The sequence below is a fragment of the Phragmites australis genome, chromosome 4, assembly GCF_958298935.1.
Source record: "Phragmites australis chromosome 4, lpPhrAust1.1, whole genome shotgun sequence".
NCBI lineage: Eukaryota > Viridiplantae > Streptophyta > Magnoliopsida > Poales > Poaceae > Phragmites > Phragmites australis.
This window is the reverse complement of record NC_084924.1, coordinates 36,889,226-36,907,653: the sequence shown is the minus strand read 5'-3', so window position 1 is coordinate 36,907,653 and position 18,428 is coordinate 36,889,226. Positions and strand designations below refer to the sequence as shown.

At 43.6% G+C, this 18,428-nt stretch overlaps 2 protein-coding genes and 1 non-coding gene across 3 annotated transcripts; 1 reads left to right on the top strand and 2 right to left on the bottom strand.

Annotated features, from left to right (window-relative positions):
• Nucleotides 1-7,356: 7,356 nt before the first annotated feature.
• On the bottom strand, nt 7,357-10,969 carry LOC133914371 (myb-related protein Zm38-like). Its single transcript, XM_062357486.1, has 3 exons — nt 10,837-10,969; nt 10,610-10,739; nt 7,357-8,220 (listed from the first exon to the last, which is right to left on the bottom strand). The coding sequence occupies exons 1-3, from the start codon at nt 10,967-10,969 to the stop codon at nt 7,560-7,562; spliced, it is 924 nt and encodes a 307-aa protein (XP_062213470.1). The 3' UTR covers nt 7,357-7,559.
• A 4,915-nt stretch (nt 10,970-15,884) lies between these two features.
• Nucleotides 15,885-15,956, bottom strand: TRNAM-CAU (transfer RNA methionine (anticodon CAU)). Its single transcript has one exon. It is a non-coding gene; the product is annotated as a tRNA-Met (tRNA).
• A 305-nt stretch (nt 15,957-16,261) lies between these two features.
• Nucleotides 16,262-17,936, top strand: LOC133914370 (uncharacterized). The gene is made up of 3 exons (XM_062357485.1): nt 16,262-16,671; nt 16,783-17,364; nt 17,485-17,936. Exons 1-3 carry the CDS (start codon nt 16,368-16,370, stop codon nt 17,541-17,543), a joined length of 945 nt encoding a protein of 314 aa, XP_062213469.1. The 5' UTR covers nt 16,262-16,367; the 3' UTR covers nt 17,544-17,936.
• The last annotated feature ends 492 nt before the right edge of the window (nt 17,937-18,428 follow it).

The window sequence follows — 18,428 nt, the reverse complement described above, 5'->3', positions numbered from 1 at the left end:
TCCGTACCACTATCATGTCCCCGATGCTCAGTCAGAGCCTCCTATTCAGTGGGTCTATGAGTGGCAAGATCCTAAGTTTTATGCCATATTGCAAGGACAATGGTCAACCACTTCTGCATGGTCTGAGCAAAGTTGGGTAGAGTTTAAGGCAGACTTGCTATCTACATGATAAATAATGCTCATGTCCACCGAGGATTACAATACAACTGAATTTAATTGGCCCGTTAGAAGCTAGTGGTACTGAAGGTGATGCTTACATTCTGAAACAATTTTCTAATTTTCTATACATAACAAAATATTTGATAATTTTTTCCATCTCATAGGTTGCACATGGCGTTGATGCAATGAAAACTACAGATCATCACTTTTGGTAAGTGTGGATGGCAATATGCTAGTATAAAGTGAGCTCATGAGGCATGCGATTGTGTTTTTAGCTTTGTACGAACAATTCGATATATTCGTTAACTTGATGTGCTACTTATGTAATGTTTGAATATATTGGATGAAACAATCGTATGGCTATGCTCGCTCTTGTAGCACTCCGTCACAGGTTTGTGTTGGTGTTGATCTCAGGCTAATCGAGAGACCGAATCTAATGAGAGTCAAACTCCACGATGTGTCCTGATCGGGGGCGCCTAACTGACAATTGGTTAAGGTCCCTTGTGGCCTAGCGCTATAAAAAGGAAGGGATGAGCCGATGTCTAGGTGTGGTCCAATGATCTCCTAGTCTCCTTCTCACCCCAACAAACTCGATCCCGATCGATCTCTCGCTGGTGCCCACGGGAAGGCCGACGCCCTTTGCAGGACGACAACACCGCCAGTTTTCTCCCAACGTCCACAACATCAACCTCATAGTCAAGCCGGCGATCGACCACACACCGGCCACATCTACACCGACTACGTGAAGACCCGATGGCCTCCTCTTCCAATGATGGTAAGTTGAGCCATAATCTCTTTGACCTTTGGTGTTCATGCGTTGGGCAATTCATATTAGATTTAACATGGTATCGAAGCCTAATTGCTCTAATTCATGAACCCTAAGCTTGATCAAGTTAGAATTAGCCCCTGTTTTACCCTTAATTAAGGTCGAATTATTCATGTTTAGTCTCGAGTTAATCCGCATTACACATGTTTAGCTGCAAATTGATGATCTCTAGATTTAGATTAGTGCATTCTTCATATGTATCCCTATTAGATATCCTTTTTTATGCTCATGTGCCTACGGCTCTCAAATAGCTCATGTTATCACGTTGGATTCACCTCGGTTAGCAATTAGAAGGAGGGGATCAAGCAATTCAGTCAAACCCTAATGAAGATCACCTCCTAAAAACCTAATTTTTCCCCAAATCACTCCCAAACTCTAACCCTAGAAGATGCAATTGGGACCCTTACCTTTCGAATCTTTTAGTTGTCGTCGCTGCCTCACGGTTAGCTCCTGCCATCTTCCCCGCGGCAAGAGACCCACTTGTCGTCGTCGCCCTCATGCGCATCAGCAAATAGAAGAAGCTCAGTAGCACCGCGCCGTGCACCTCGACGTCAGGGACTCCCTCGCCCCATCGACAATGGCATCCCGTGCCGCCGCTCTCTATCGCTCACGTGTTACTCGGGGAGAGAACGAGTGAATGAGCTGGGGTTAGGGTTATGGTGGTGTTCCAGCCGGTTTTGTTCTACCAAAAAGCTTGCTCGTCCGTCGGATGACGATCAACGGCTGGCATCTCTCCAGAGACATAGTCGGGCCGCTGGGGAAATGGGTCGCTCGCGGGGGAGATAACGGGCCAAGCCAATTTCAGATAAGTTTGGGTAGTGTCCTGACCCGTAAATAATTGGGTTGGCTTTATGTTTTTGGGCAGATTAGCATTTTTTCAATGCTTTTCAATTAAGTTTTATTTCATATTAATTAATGTTTATTGCCCAAAATAATGATGTTTCCGCTGCAAATTAAGTGATGTCTCTAATTAAATGGAACCAATGCGAAGTCTAATTAGAGCATTTTATGATGGCATTTAATTATATTCTGACCAACGTTGTTTATAATTATGTGTCATTAAGTTAATCTATTGTTCTTATTTCATTTTCTGCCCAACGGTAATACGGATTAGAACAATAAATTTGCATGTTGTTAATCACAACAACATAGGGTTAATTACATGCATTATATTATGTTTTTCACTAATGTTTCATGTTTTAACTTCAACATTGTCAGCATTATCAGTGGCATTGAGTAGCTGAATGGGAACAATTTCCCATCTTGGAAAGAAAGAATTGAAGTTGTGCTCGGCATTCTCGATCTCGATTATGCCTTTAGGATGGACGTTCCCCATTGCTCCCACCATAGGTGAGGACAATTATGATGACAAAAAGAAAGAGTATGATGTCATATCTGCTAAGTGGGAGCGTTCATATTGTCTATCCTTAATGATTATTAAAAGCTCAATCTTAGAAGGGATAAGAGGAGCAATCCCTAATGCTACAAATGCTAAGGAGTACTTAAAGAAAATTGAGGATCAATTCAAAGGGCCTCAAAAGTCTATGCAAGTACACTCATTAAGAGGCTTGTAAATGACAAATATGATGGATCAGGAAGTATTAGAGAGCACATAATGAAGATGACCAATATGGCTGCTAAGATTAAGAAAATGGAGATGGAAATTTCTGATAGTTTCCTTGTCCATTTTATTATGACCTCTTTACCTCCTGAGTTTGCACCATTTATGATTAATTATAATGCTATGAAGGTAAAGTGGTCTATTGATGAACTAATGGCCATGTGTGCCCAAGAGAAGAAAAGGCTAAAGGCTGAAGAGTTCATCACATCAATCAATTCAGTCCTGGCAAAAGAAAGTTCTAAGGAGATCACAAGCCTAAGAAGAAACTACAATTTTCCCCTAAGCCAAACAAGATAGGGGGCAAGGGGCCCAAGACTCCTGCTGCTCCTGTTCCTCCTAAGGAAGCTGATCCAAATGGGTGCTTCTTCTGTGGGAAAGGTGGACACCTCTAGAAGGAATATGTCGGCTTCTTAAAGTGGCTCAACAAGAAAGGTAATGATGAAGTTGCATTCATAGATGAATCTCTTTATGCTGATTATGCTATTAATTCTTGGTGGATTGATTCTGGTGCAATTGTGCATGTTACCAATTCACTGTAGGGATTCGTTACGAGGAGGACCCTAAGAAGAGGGGAAAGAAGAATTAGAGTTGCCAACGACATAAAGGCTGAAGTTGAAGTAGTGGGATCATTTCCATTAACACTAGATAGTGGCTTTATTCTTCAGCTTAATAATGTAAGTTATGTCCCTTCTATAAGGCAAAACTTGATTTCCATTTCTATGTTAGATGATGATTGTTTTCATTGTAATTTTGGGAACAAGAAGTGTGTTATTCAGTTAAATAATGTTAATATTGGTCTTGCCATCTAACAAGACAAGCTTTATTTGCTATCTCTCAGTGATTCCTCTGTATCTATGAACATTTGTGATGTAATTACTAAGCGTAAGAGAAGTGATAATGAGACTTCATCGAAATTGTGGCACTATCATTTATGCCGCATTTCGAGGGGGGGGGGGGTGAAGCGTCTCATTAAAGAAGAGATCATCCACCACTTAGACTTCTCTGACTCAGACCAGTGCATTGATTGCATTAAAGGAAAATATGTTAAGCAAATCAAGAAAGAAGCCACACGAAGCACATGAATCTTAGAATTAGTTCACACTGATATATGCGGTCCTTTTCTTGTGACGTCAGTAGATGGTTTTGATTCTTTCATAACATTTACTGATGATTTCTCACATTATAGATACATCTATCCCATTAAGGATCGATCTGAGTCACTAGATAAATTTAAGATATTTAAAGCTGAAGTTGAAAATCAGCACAATTTAAAAATTGAAGTAGTAAGATCAGATTGTGGGCGAGAATATTATGGGAGACATGCTCCTTATGGCCAAATTCCTGGACCTTTTGCTAAGTACCTTCGGGAAAATGACATAGTAGCCTAATATTCAACACCGGGTGAACCTCAGCAAAATAGAGTAGCTAAAAGACGTAACCGTACTCTTATGGATATGGTATGAAGTATGCTAAGTTACTCCAGTGTGTCGGTCAATTTATGGATGAAACCTTTAAAGATAGCCGCACATATAATTATTCGAGTTTCTAGTAAATCGGTACCTAAGACACCTTATAAATTATAAACTAGGAGGAAACCAATCTTAATTATTTACGTATGTGGGGCTGTCCAGCTGAAGTTAAAATTTTCAATCCAAGTATTGGGAAATTAGACACTAAGACTGTTAGTTGCCATTTTAATTGGTTACCCTGACAGATCAAAGGGGTGTCGTTTTTATTGTCCAAATAAGTTTACTAAGTTTGTTGAGACAAGACATGTTGTGTTCTTGGAAAGCGATGATATCAAGGGAGTACCGAGCCCAGGGAAATAAATCTTGAGGAGAAATGGGTTTATGTTCCGTCACCTATTTTCCAAGAGACTATTTTTTTCCTGTGTCTTTGGTGGTTGCACCTTCAGTTGAGAATACTGTTGTTGCACCTCCAATTAAGGTGGTTGCACCTTCAGTAGACAACACTGTTGCTGCTACTCCAGTGGAGGACTCTGTAATTTCCAATACAACACCTAATGAAGAGCCTCAGCAACCCCCTTTAGTAACTAATGAACCTATTAAAAGACCACAGCGGGAAAGAAGATCAGCCGTATCGAGCGACTATGTTGTTTACAATAGTGACGATGTGAATGACACAGGAAAGGTTGATGATCCTACCTCATATAAGGAAGCCCTAAAAAGTGAACATTCATCTAAGTAGCTTGATGCCATGAATGATGAAATAAAGTCTATGAGCACTAACAATGTATGAGACTTAGTAGAGATTCCTGATGGAGCCAAAACAGTAGGCTGTAAATGGGTCTACGAAACTAAATATGACTCTAAGGAAAATATCGAGAAGTTCAAAGCAAGGCTCGTAGTAAATGGCTACACACAAAGAGAAGGCATTGATTACAATGATACTTTCTCTTCTGTCTCAACTAAAGATTTGTTTAGAATAATTATGACGTTTGTAGCTCATTATGATTTAGAGTTGCATCAGATGGATCTTAAAACTGCATTCCTTAATGGTGACTTGCATGAAAGTGTTTACATGACTCAATTGGAAGGTTTTATTGTGGAACCCAAGGAACATATAGGATGTCGACTTAAGAAATCTATTTATGGATTAAAGCAAACGTCTAGACAATGGTACCTTAAGTTTGACCAAATAATAAGAAAATTTGACTTTACGGAAAATGATGTGGACAATTGCATATATGTTAAGTTTAAGGGGAGCAAGTTCACTATCTTAGTTCTCTATGTGGATGACATCTTATTGGCCAGCAGCGATAAGGACATGCTATATGAGACCAAATGATTTCTTTCTACTAATTTTGATATGAAGTATCTCGGTGAAGCCTCTTATGTTTTGAGCATTGAAATTCATCGAGATAGGTCCAAATGAGTATTATGATTATCACAAAAGGTATACATAGATAGAGTACTAAAGAAATACAATATACATAAGTGCTCTGCCTCACCTGCTCCTGTTGTTAAGGGTGATAAGTTTGGAACATTCCAATGTTCTAGGGACCAATATGAAGATGATCAGATGAAGGCGGTTCCTTACGCTTCTGCTGTCGAAAGCATTATTTATGCTCAAGTTTGCATGTGTCCTGACTTAGCTTTTGTAACTGGGATGCTTGGCAGATATCAGTCTAATCTAGGACCAGATCACTGTAAAGGAGTTAAGAAAGCTTGGCGTTATATGCAAGGTACTAAGCACTTCATGCTCACATATAGAAAATATGATAATCTTGAAGTTGTGGGCTATTCAGATGCAGACTTCATGGGATGTATAGATACTAAGAAATCCACGTCAGATATATATTCACCCTTGCTGGAGGAGCTATATCGTGAAAAAGCTCCAAACAGACACTTATTGCATCATCGACAATGCAGGCTGAGTTTGTGGCATGTTATGATGCTACATTGTAGGTTGCATGGCTTAAGAACTTTATTCTCGGACTTAGAGTGGTAGACAACATTGCTAAACCACTTATGTTATATTGCAATAATGAACTAGCAATTTTCTATACGAGTAACAACAAGTCAAGTGACGCTACCAAACATATTGATATTAAGTATCACGTTGCGAAAGATAGAATCCAAGATCAAATAATTAAGGTTGAGCATATAAGCACTAAGTCAATGCTCACGAATCCGCTAACTAAAGTCTTACCACCCAATGATTTTAGAGATCATGTTGGCAGCATGAGTTTATTTGAAAGCGTTTGATTCTAGAATTAGAGGACCATTATACAAACCAATTTCTTAAGTATAAAGTTTTCCATATCAAGATAGAATAGTGCACTATAGGTACTGGGGTTTCAAAGGTATTTCATTAGCCATTGTAACACATTGTCTTGGTATACAGTTGTATTAAGAATGGGCTTATGAGATTAGTCTTATGATCAAGAGGGAGAATGTTGGTGTTGATCTCGGGTAACCGAGAGACCGAACCTAAGGGGAGTCGAACTCCACGATGCGCTTGATCGGGGGCGCCTAACCGATAATTGGTTAAGGTCCCCTGTGGCCCATCGCTATAAAAAGGAAAGGGTGAGCCGACGTCTAGGTGTGGTCCAACGATCTCTTAGTCTCTCTCTCACCCCAACAAACTCGATCCCGATCGATCTCTCGCTGGTGCCCACGGGAAGGCCGACGCCCTTTGCAGGATGACGACACCGCTAACTTTCTCCTAGCATCCACTACATCAACCTCATCGTCAAGTCGGCGATCGACCACATGCCGGCCACATCTACATCGACTACGTGAAGACCCCGCGGCCTCCTCTTCCAATGATGGTAAGTTGAGCCATAATCTCTTTGATCTTTAAGTGTTCATGAGTTAGACAATTCATATTAGATCTAACAGTTTGGAGTCAAGCCATAGATCCGGAAGCAGGACTCCCACTCCCGGTATTGGCGCTTCACCACCAGGTCCTCAACGCAGTAGATGAAACGGAAATGCACATCCTGCAACCATCAACAGAGAGGTTGTGTATGTTTGAGCCGGAATCTTTCTGTACAGGGTATGATGTTGGTGGTAGCTCATTTTATCTGATCTGTTTATAATAACAGAAGTGTAGTTTTATAATATTCACTCTAGATAATTTTATTCTAGAAGAAGCAGCATCACTAAGATTGATCAGTTGATCAGTTCCGGTTTTCCCAACAAACACAATGCCACAAGCAATTTAATTCATCGATGATATGATCATCGATTATTAATGGTACCACCAACCAATTAACTAGAAAAAAAAGCATGGTCTCGTAAAAGGAAAAAGAAAAAGGAAATTACATGAAGCAGTTCAGTGCATGCATGCATATAATCATACAAATGAATGAGCTCTGCAGGTGCAGGATCGAATGGATTACCAAAGTTCATACTTGTATCGAAGCATGCAGTGTACTAATTAAAGTTAAATATTAAGCCGTCCAAGTTATATGTAACCGCGAATTAATCAGCAGCCCCAGCCCATCTCCGACGAAGACGGGGAGGAGCCGGCGTAGTAGGCCGGGTCGGCGAGCAGCTCGGCGATGAGCTGGTCCACCCCGGTCTCCTTGTCGCAGTCCAGGATCGCGTCGATGAACGCCGCCGCGCCGTCGTCGTCGCCGCCGCCGTCGTCACCAATGACACTGTCACCGCACACGCGGCCACCGCCACCGGTACTACTGCTCCCAGCCTGTGCGCTGCCGCCGCCGGTGGCAGCCGCGCCCTCGTGGTACTGGACAAGAACCTGCTGCGCCTCGGCTGCGGCGTCGTCGGCGAGGAAGTCGCTCCACCTGAGCTGCTGGCCGTGGTCCGGAGACGGCGCGTCCGCGTCGACGCGCGCGATGGCGACCTGTGGCGGCTGCATGCCGGCCGCGTGGAACGCGGCGTCGTGGACGAGCGGCAGCGCCGGCGCTGCCGGGTTCGGCGCGTGGAGGTAGGAGGAAGCGTTGGGAGGAGGCTGCGGCGGGCGGATGGCGAGCGCGCCGATGCTGTGCATGAGGTCGGCGATGGGGCGGTGGGTGATGGGGTCGATGCCGCGCTGCCGCAGCTTCTTGCTCAGCTTCGTGTTCCAGTAGTTCTTCACGTCGTTGTCCGTCCGCCCCGGCAGCTGGTTCGCGATCAGAGACCACCTGCAACCAGCCCCATTTCGCATGTCCCCGGAGATCAGTACATCGTCGCCGTGTGAACATGCCAATAGCCAAAAAAAAAAAAATTACTAATTTTTTAGTTGCAAGCTTTTTCATCTTACTTCGCGGCGGATCTTCGGGGAAAGGGCAGCCCTTGCTGGCTGCCACTCCTTTATAACCCTTCTTTATTTTTTGCAACAGAAAGAGAAGAAAAGGGAGATAAAATGGAGAAGGGAGAAGATTAGCCTTCCCTCTATAACTTTATTACGTCCATCACTGTTTTCAGTTAGCAGTAAGCAACATAGCATCTGAAGATTTCCATGGTAATTAACAGCACTAACACTACGAGTGCTCGTACCTAATTTGCTTTGCTACGGAGTTGCAGATCAAAGACGTTTCGCCTGCTATAGTTGAGAGTGTCTTCTATTTAGTCTCCAAGATCTGTCCCCCTCCCTTCTCTTTCCCCGAAGAGCTCGCCAAAGGGAGGGTGAAGGGGGTCGGCCACTTAGTCCTTCTTTTAGCCCTAAGTTTGTATGTCGCCTTTGCTTCGTCGTCGTTGCTGTTGGCGTGCGCGTTAGGTTCTCCTTCCTTGCCTCCTCCCGCCGGGTATGTGCCTCCTCGTTAGTCATGCCGGGCTTCTGTGCGCGGGTGCGGCACGGACGAGTGCGTGGCTGTGCGCGAGGGGCTGGCTTGTCTCTGTGGTGGTGTGGCACATCTCGCTCGGTGGCTTCAACGCGTGGATGAGGCACGCAATCCCACGCGGGCCTACGGGCTAGGCGGCTCATGGCGTCGGTATTGCAACCAAACGACAGGGCTACTATTTGGAGTTCGACCGAGTATCCCTGCTGATTCGTTGGCACAATTTGTTCTTTTCTCGGTGTTTCTGCGGATGCCGATACGTATGTGTATGTCTTTGTGTTTAGTATGTTCGTATAGAAGTAGGCCCTCGGCAAATCTCGTCAAGTCGTCGGTGTGCAGTAATTGGTTTGAGAAGTGCTGGATTCGGGAGTTGGCGGTGAGGAGTTTGTAGCAACTTTGGGAAGTGGACTGTGCCTATGTCTTCCTCCTCTCCGGTGGCGTCTTCGGCCTACTTGAGCTCACCGACATTTGTGTTAGGTTTGTTAGTAGGGTAACTGCGTTTGGAGGGATGCGTCAGCTCCCTGGGTGTTAATTTATGTCTTCAAGTCGTCAGGGCTTGCTCCGGTAAATCTCGATCTTCTCTCAGGTCGCCGGGGCTTGCTCCGGCGGAGTCTGATATGTTTTCCTCAACTACATTCGAGGACGAGGTTCCTATGGGTGGGTTGTACCGTGCTTCCAATTTATCTATAAACCTGGCCCCATTCGAAAAAAAAGACATTTTGCCCCCAAAAAAAATCAAACACAACGAAGAATACAGTTAATGGTCACATATACACAATGCGCACTGCATTGTGTATGTCACTCACAGCTCTTCCGCTAAAGGTTCAGTCCTCTCCACGATGTAATCATGTCAATTTCCTTGTCAGATCAAGATTGGACCCATCGGCAACGTCGCTGATGAGGAAGCAGTTGATTCTGCACACTAGTTAGGGGTCGTTCGGTAGCTCTCATTCTGCATGAGAGCGTTACCAAACACTCTATCGGTAAATCGATTTCGCATCAGAATCAGAGGGTATCACTCCTACATTTTTTACTGCGAGGTGGGAGTCAAAAAATCTAACTTTCATCGATTCTCGGGTGATTTTCCTCAATTTTAACATAATCTTCTCTCAGGAATTACCTCCACCACTAACATACCAAACGATTTCACCAACAGATTCACTTTTAATATAGAATCAAAAGATTAAAGAGCTCTACCAAATATACCCTTACTTTTCATGCCAAAGACCTCGCAGGCTACATCTACCACCCTGTCACAGTTATTTTTTGCACCATGCAGTTGTGTTATTTGTCTAAAAAAATTCCTAGCAATTCAAAACAGCTCAGATCTTCACCTCTGTTTAACCTATCACAAATTTGCAACACAAATGAAAACACTCGGAATATCATGAACATGGAATCGGACCTTTTAATTTTCTCTTTATGAGAGCTAGCATGTGAGTTTTCGGTGCAATAAGATGGATCGACCTTATAGGCTGCTTATACACGAGAAACCTTATGCTAGGTCTAAACATTTGGTCTTATTTGAGAAGTAAAATGTAGCTGATCGCTGAAAATTAGGGTGCAAGTCGATACTCAATGGGTAATTTTGAGTTAGCACTTAGTTCATTTTTCTCATAAATTAATTCGATAAGAGTTAATCTTTAATTTATTTTTTAATTTTAGATCGATCCAATAACTCAGAAAATATAAAACTTGCATCTTACTGAAAATGAAATGACCAGACAAACAGAGCAAACGATGGTGATACAACCTGCTTCCGAGCATGGCATGGAGGGTGACGATGAGCTCCTCCTCCTCCTGGGTGAAGTTCTCGTGCTTCAAGTTGGGCCGCAGGTAGTTGGTGTACCTCAGCCTGCAGCTCTTGCCGCATCTCTTCAGCCCTGCATGCAGCCCATCCCCTTCTCATCAGCCAAAACAAAAACGGCACGCAGATTACAGATCCTTTGGTGACATGTGAAATGCAGGTGTGCACATGACCTGCCCTCTGGGGGACGGTGGTCCAGTTGCCGGTGCCATGGGTGGAGGTGAAGGCCAGCAGCTTGGCGTCCTCCTCCGGCGTCCACGGCCCCTTCTTCACGTTCGCCTTGTCGCAGCACGGCGGCCTCCTCATCGATCGACCCCTCGCTCTCCCTGCCTCTACCAATAAACGGGACACGAATCTATCAGATGGTGAGCTCAAGAGCTCCGATGCCTGACGAGATCACTGCTGCGAAAAGGTGATACATATAGAGAAACAAAACTCTGATGAAAATTAAGCTCGCTGCAGGCACGGTAACAGCATGCTGGGGAGGTGGAGGCACGCGACGAAGGCGTGAGCTCCTCCCCCGATTTAACTAGCGCTGGCGTGGTTAGTGTCAATCACGCACAGATGTTTCTCTTCATGCATTGGATTAGGAGGCCATTTGATTTTTTGCCACCTTGCTATTTGGTATAATAGTAAATTTGCCACTAGATCTATTGTTATAGGTTCAAGAGGGTTTATTTGTCATCTTCAACAAGAAGTTATTTTTCTGGTAAAGTAGTAAAAAGTTAAATATTTCGAATTAGAGAAAGAAACTATAAGATTGTCCTAGTTTAGGGAGCCGGCAGTATAATAGGGCGCGTGTAACTGCTTTCCTCCGGCAAATCAACAGCTTAGCGCGAGGGGGTTTAGCCGCGGGTTGGTACGGGAAATCCATCGTGGGAGAGGAGCGGCTTGGCCATGGTGGTGTTTAAAATCTTCACGAGTTGGACATGATCGTTTTCACGACATCAACGCCGCGAAATCGGTTTTGGCCTGGGAGCTGGGGAGGGGATCATATCCCGAGCACTGCCCGTCGCTTCTGTACGTACGTAGGAAGTTGCGAAATATATGATCTGGCCAGTTGTAAAATGAGATGAAAGAGAAAAAATGACGGGCTCAGCTCGTCCAATAATCCAAGCCCATGGCAAGGTGGGCTTGAGCCCGGAGCTTAGGAAATTCGCTAAGGGATAGCCCAGTAGGAAAAGCTTAGCCGGGGTAATATTTTGCTATGTAGCCTAGCCCATGTGCAGCCACGCAGCATCCGTCTACAGATCCACCGCACAAGCCCTTTCAGGTTAGACTACCCAAATCATATTCCTTTCATTTTGTTCCCTTTCCAATTCTCTTTTCCGTTCTCATTCTCTTTATTTCCTCTTATCTACAACAACTTTCCTTCGAGGAGAATCGCGAAAGGAACGGAGAGAGAATCTCATCATGAAGGGAATGACCCTGGAAATCCCGTCGCGAAGGGAACCATAAAGAGAAACTGTTAGGAGCGCTGAAGGAAACGAGAATCCCTCACGATGAAAATATGTGTCGTAAAGGGAACCTGTTTGAGTTTGGTCTTACAGCCGTGAGCCATGGCACGCTTTGCACAGCGCCGCCGTTCCTGGCTTCCTGCCCTTATGCAGCGGCGTAGCGCTACCGCAGCTCGGCCGCTCGGCAACTCGGCAGCTCCTTCGCTCGGTAGCGCGGCAACTCGGCAGCTCCGCCGCTTGACAGCGCGGCAAATCGGCAGCGCAGCCGCTCAGCAACTCGGCAGCTCGGCAGCGCGACAGCTCGGCTCCTTTGCACTGCACGGTCGCCCGGCTCCTGCCGTGTTGTGCTGCTGCCAGTTTACCGGTTAGTAATCTACTCTAATCCCTCTCTTGTAATCCTCATGGTTGTAGTACATGTTCATAGATTTCACACAGGATAAATCTCCAACTGAAAGTATTTGATATGTTATCAGATTGGGAGGTCAATAGTCTAGGATTTTTGCATTTGATCCATGAAGAGAAGTAGAAAATTAACCACTGTATAGGAACTTGTTTTCTAAATAGGTTAATTAGCTGTTTAAAGTTCAAGTATTAGGGCCTGTGGCCTAGGTGTTCACTTTGGACTCCCTCTGTTCTCAAATACTATGTTGTACACTTGTACTCAATACTCCATAGAGATTAGAGGTATATATTCAACTTCTCTAAAGCAATGTAATTGTTAACTTGTTGTGTAGGAATTGGAAAAGTAGAAATACATAATGAAGAGGACTAAGACATTGACATCTTATTATTCAACACAAGCACAATCAAATGAAGTAAATCAGCCCCCTTTAGAATCAGTTGAAACTCAAGGCCCTAACACACAGCAAAGCAGTCCTCCTGTTCAACTTAATCCATATGGCATTGTTGCTGATCTTGGGCTTCGAAAACCAATTGAAGACTTGGATGTCAATATTAGAGATGCTGCTAGAAGGGAGTATATGCAAATGGGTCCATGCCAACCAACTAGTCAAGAATTTCCACAGAGAGTTTTTTCAAGTCAAAAGAGGAGCTTTCAGGAATCATGGTTCAAAAGGCATGATTGGTTGGAATATAGTGTTGCTAAAGATGCAGCCTTTTGCTTTAATTGTTACCTCTTTAAGCAACCAAGAGCTGAAAAATATGGCATCAAATCCTTCACGGGTGTGGGGTTTAGAAACTGGAAGACCGCAACTAAAAGTTTTGACGTCCATGTTGGTAAAGTCAATAGTTCTCGCAAGAAGGCATTGTGAGGATTTCAAAATTCAAAGACAGGTTGTGGATTATGTCATGGCTACCGCCCCCAAGAAGGAAGAGGAAGACTATAGAGTTCGAATTACTATTATGTTAGGTATTGCAAAATTTCTTCTATTACAAGCTCTTACTTTTCGTGGGCACGATGAGTCTTCTAGCTCAAAGAATAAGGGGTATTTTCTAGAAATGCTGAAATGGTATAAAGAGAAGGATGAAAAGGCTGCAAAGTTTCTTGACAGTGCTCTGGAAACAATTTAATGACTTCACCAGAAATACAAAAGTAGTTGTGCAAAGTTCGTGCACAAATGACCACCAAAGCCATTATAGATGATATTGGAGGTAGACAATTCGCCGTGCTTGTTGATGAGGCACGAGATGCATCTATCAAGGAGCAAATGGCCGTGGTTTTGAGGTTAGTGGCTGCAGTTTGTAATTTCTAAATAAAGGTTTGTCACTAATAATCATGCTTGTATTAATTATGTTTTCTCTCCTCATGTAGATATGTCAATAATAAAGGGCATGTGATAGAGAGATTTCTTGGGGTTCAACATGTTTCTGACACGACATCAACTTCACTAAAACAAGCTTTGGATGGCATGCTTCTTAAACATGGATTATCTATGTCTAGATTGAGAGGACAAGGATAATGTCTAGATTGAGAGGACAAGGATATGATAGAGCATCAAACAGGAGAGGACAATTTCATGGGTTGCAACAACGTATACTAGATGAAAATCCATATGCCTTTTATATCAATTGCTTTGCCCATCAGTTGCAATTGGTGATTATCTCAGTTGCCAAGTGTTGTTCTTCTGTTTTGGATTTCTTTAACTACATCACTTTGATCTTTAGCATTGTTAATGCTTCTTGTCAAAGAAGAGATAAATTGGCCCAAGATCACCATGATAATATTCTGAACAAATTGGAGGCTGGTGAAATTTTCACTGGAAGGGGGAAAAATCAACAAACAAACCTTGCAAGACCTGGTGATGCGCGTTGGGGCTCACATCATAAGACATTGTGTCGTCTTCTTCTCATGTGGGATTCGGTCCTAGAGGTATTAGAGAATTTGAGCGATGATGCCACTAATGAAACACAAAAAACCACAGCTTCAGTTTTGTTTGAGAAAATGGAGAGTTTTGAATTCATATTTATATTGCATCTTATGATTAAAATATTGGGCAAGACTAATGATCTATCATAGTGTATGCAAAAGAAAGATCAAAACATTATACGTGCTGTAGGATTGATTGAGATCACATTGAATACAATTCAGAACATTAGAAATCAAGGTTGGGATGAGCTTTTCGAAGAGGTAAAAACCTTATGTCTCCGTCATAATATCAGTATGCCAAATATGTTAGACAAAATACTAGTTAGGGGTCGTTCAAGGGGCCGTGGCTGTAGGATGATAACTTACTATGATCATTTCCATCATGAAATATTTATTTTCGTGCATTACAAAATTATTGTTGAGTTGAACAATCGTTTTGCTGAAAGATCTACTCAGTTATTGAGGTACATTGTTTGTCTTGATCCGAGGAATTCTTTTGCCAACTTTGATGAAGACAAGTTAATTGAACTTGCTAGGATATATGCTTCTAACTTCTCCGAATATGATTGTGTAGTCTTTAGGGACCGACTTGGCACATTTATTGCTGATGTTAGAGATGATGTAGATTTCACAAACTATATTGATCTTGAAAATCTTGCTGTTAAGATGATTCAATCTGATAGACACACGGTTTTTCCGTTGGTATATCGTCTTATTGAATTGGCCCTGATTTTGCCGGTGGCAACAGCAACTATGGAAAGAGCCTTCTCAGCTATGAGCATTATTAAGACTAAATTATGAAAAGGATGAATGATAAATGGTTGAAACATCGTATGGTATGTTATATTGAGCGAGACATATTTGCAAGCATTAAAGATGAGAAGACTTTAGAACATTTTCAAGGGATGAGGTCACGTAAGAAACAACTATCCCGTGCTAGTGGTAAGTTCTAGTTTGTTACAAATATAAACTTCATGCACTTTTATACAAATATTTTAGTTTGTATTTACATCATTATGTTGTTCTTATAGGTTTCGGTTTTTGTCCTACTATTGATGAGGGAACGGCAGGCTAGGATAAGAGTGTATCTTTGTTATTTTGGTACTCAAATTGTATCTTTACTATTATATGTTGATTCTGTTTTTTACAATTTCCATATTATATTGTATTGAACCAATGAGACTAAGTTTCATACTAATGATGTATTTATGATATACTTTTATTATGCTGTACTGTGGGTATAAATTGACATTAGTTCTACACTGTTAAAGTTTAGCCTGGGGCGTGATCAAATCTGGTTCCGCCACTGGTACGGTCTAAACGTCAGTTCTGCCCAGTAGTGGGGGAAAATGATCAACTCAATCAAAACACGATTAGCGAAAGTGAAAAAAATTGCGATCGAAACCAGGACTAGCGAAAACGAAAAAATTACATCTTTTATCAGAGCCAGGTTTCGATCCTGGGACCTGTGGGTTATGGGCCCACCACGCTTCCGCTGCGCCACTCTGATTTTGCTGATAACATCGTATCGTAAAAAGTTATACTTTATGTTTCCTCCCGCCGTCCACACCGACACACTGCGCTGCGATCCACCGTCCACCCGGCATCTCACCGCCAATAGAGGACGAAAAAAAAAATCCAAAAGCGCAAAGCACAAAGCACAAAACAACTTAAAAAACAAAGGCGCGGCGAGGAGCGCCAATCCGCGCGCGCCAGGCTACGCGTCCCCAGGAGCGCGGCCATCCTGGCAGGACGCGTGTAGCACCCGCGTCGCGCGGCGATAAATCCGCCGCCCGCGCCCTGCGGCATGGCTCCTCGTCTGCTCTCCGGCTGGTCCGTCCGGAAAAACATCTGTGTGCTTGCTCTAGTTCACACTTGACACTTGCTGATTGAGAGCTGGTTCTAGTAGTTTCGTTTGCAGATGGAAGACTCGGTGGGCGAGGAGGAAAGGAGGGAGCAGGAAAAGACGGTGGCGCAGGCGGGAGCGCGTCAAGAAGGAGTAGAAGCTAGTGGTGGTGGTGAGCCAGGTGAGGATGGCGGGTTCCTGAGCGCCGTGGCGTCCAAGATAGGCGCAGCGATGTCCGGGACAAATGACAGCGGCGGCGAGGTCAATGTGACCGCGCCGTCTAATGGTGAGGAGAAGGAGAAGGAAGACGGCAATGGCGGCGGCGGAATCTTCCATAAGCTCCTGTCCAGCTCGCCCCCTGCTTCGTCGCTAGCATCAGGTAAGGACTAAGGACCCGTTATCGATCTGTTCTCCAATCTCCGTAGCTAATTAGACCAGGGAAGTTTGCATTTCTGTATATCTGTTTTGATGGATTGATTGATTCGTGTAGGAGCAATGGAAACAGAGGAGGTGAATGGGGAAGAGAAAGATCAGGACGCGGTAGGCGAGCAAGCCGGGATTCTGAGCGCTATGGCTTCCAAGATCGGCATGACCATGTCTGGCGCCAATGGCAATGGCAACCACAACAGCGAGGACGACGCCAAGATGAGCAATGGCGACGCTGTTGATGGCAGTAAGGGTGAGGAGAAGGAGAAGGGGGACGAAGCGAATGGTGGTGGGAGTCTGAGTGCCATGGCCACCAAGATCGGCATGGCCATGTCTGGCGCAAATGGTGACGGGAACCATGGCGGCAGCGGGGACGACGCCAAGACGAGCAATGGCGAAGCTGTTCATGGAAGTAAGGGTGCGGAGGAGGGGCACGAAGCGAATGGGGGTGGGATTCTGGGAGTTGTGGCTTCCAAGATCAGCATGGCCGTGTCTGGCACCAATGGCAACGGAAACCACAACAGTGAGGACGATGCTAAGACGAGCAATGGCGAAGCTGTTCATGGCAGCAAGAGCGAGGAGAAGAAGGGGGTAGAAGGGAATGGCGGTGGGCTCGTTGAGCAGATCATCTCCAACCTGCCCTCAGGTAATTCTACTGCATGTTCAGATGATTTGAGTTACGGAAGGTGCACTTTTGTCAATCTTTCTTGCCATGATGCGTTGAACTGACACAATCTCTCTGCTCTGTTTTCGCCGTTTACTGCAGGTGATCAGGCGCCAGATGCCGATGAGGCTTCCCTGCTTATCGCCATTATTGAAGACTAGCTCCATGCCCCATAAGCCCTCGGTCCTTCTCTTGCGAAAGCATGTGTAATTTTATATTTTAGACTAGTTAAATGCTCGTGTGTTGTGAGGAGTATTATAAATTTTCAAAAAATAGTCATTCAACAGTAAAGGGACTCAATTTTCACAAAATAACTTAGGGTTAAAAATAATTTTTGAAATTATTATGCCACATGAGAGGAATATTAGTGAATTTTCCTAGATTTTTGAGAATTGTTTTGAGGCCTTAAAATTGCTAGAATTTCTAGGAGTAGCCCTATTTGGAGATTTTTATTTTTAAATCAACAAGGAATATGGATGTGAATTCTTTAAAAAATGTATTCATCATGAATTATAAACCAACATAAAAAATTTCGTCTTTTTTGAGCATGGCAACCCTACTATCCAAATAGAGAAAAAGGAAAGGAAAAAAATGGAAGCCGACAACTACTGTTTATCTGACCCAGTCATCCGCTTCAGATAGGAATGTGGGGTGAGGAGTCACGGATGAGTGGATCGAAGCGGACGGCATCATTCGGCTATTTTTTAGGGATCTGACGATTCCAAATCTAGAGGAATATTCGGTGGAGGTGGATGACACTATCCACCTTGAGTCACTCAACCAAACACCCATGGGATGAACCCATCCACCCTGAGTTACCCAACCAAAGACACCCTAACATTGCTGTTTCACGGATTCGAAACATCTGGCGTTCGAATTGTATTTGAAATTGTGTATGTAATATTTGTGAGCGTGCCAGTATACAGAGTATACAAAAGACAAGAGAATGTAATAATCGAAAAATATGTAACTTTATTCATTCATGTCGAAATCATAAAGTACAGTTTCTCATATACATTTTTACTCCACAACGCACACGCTATCTG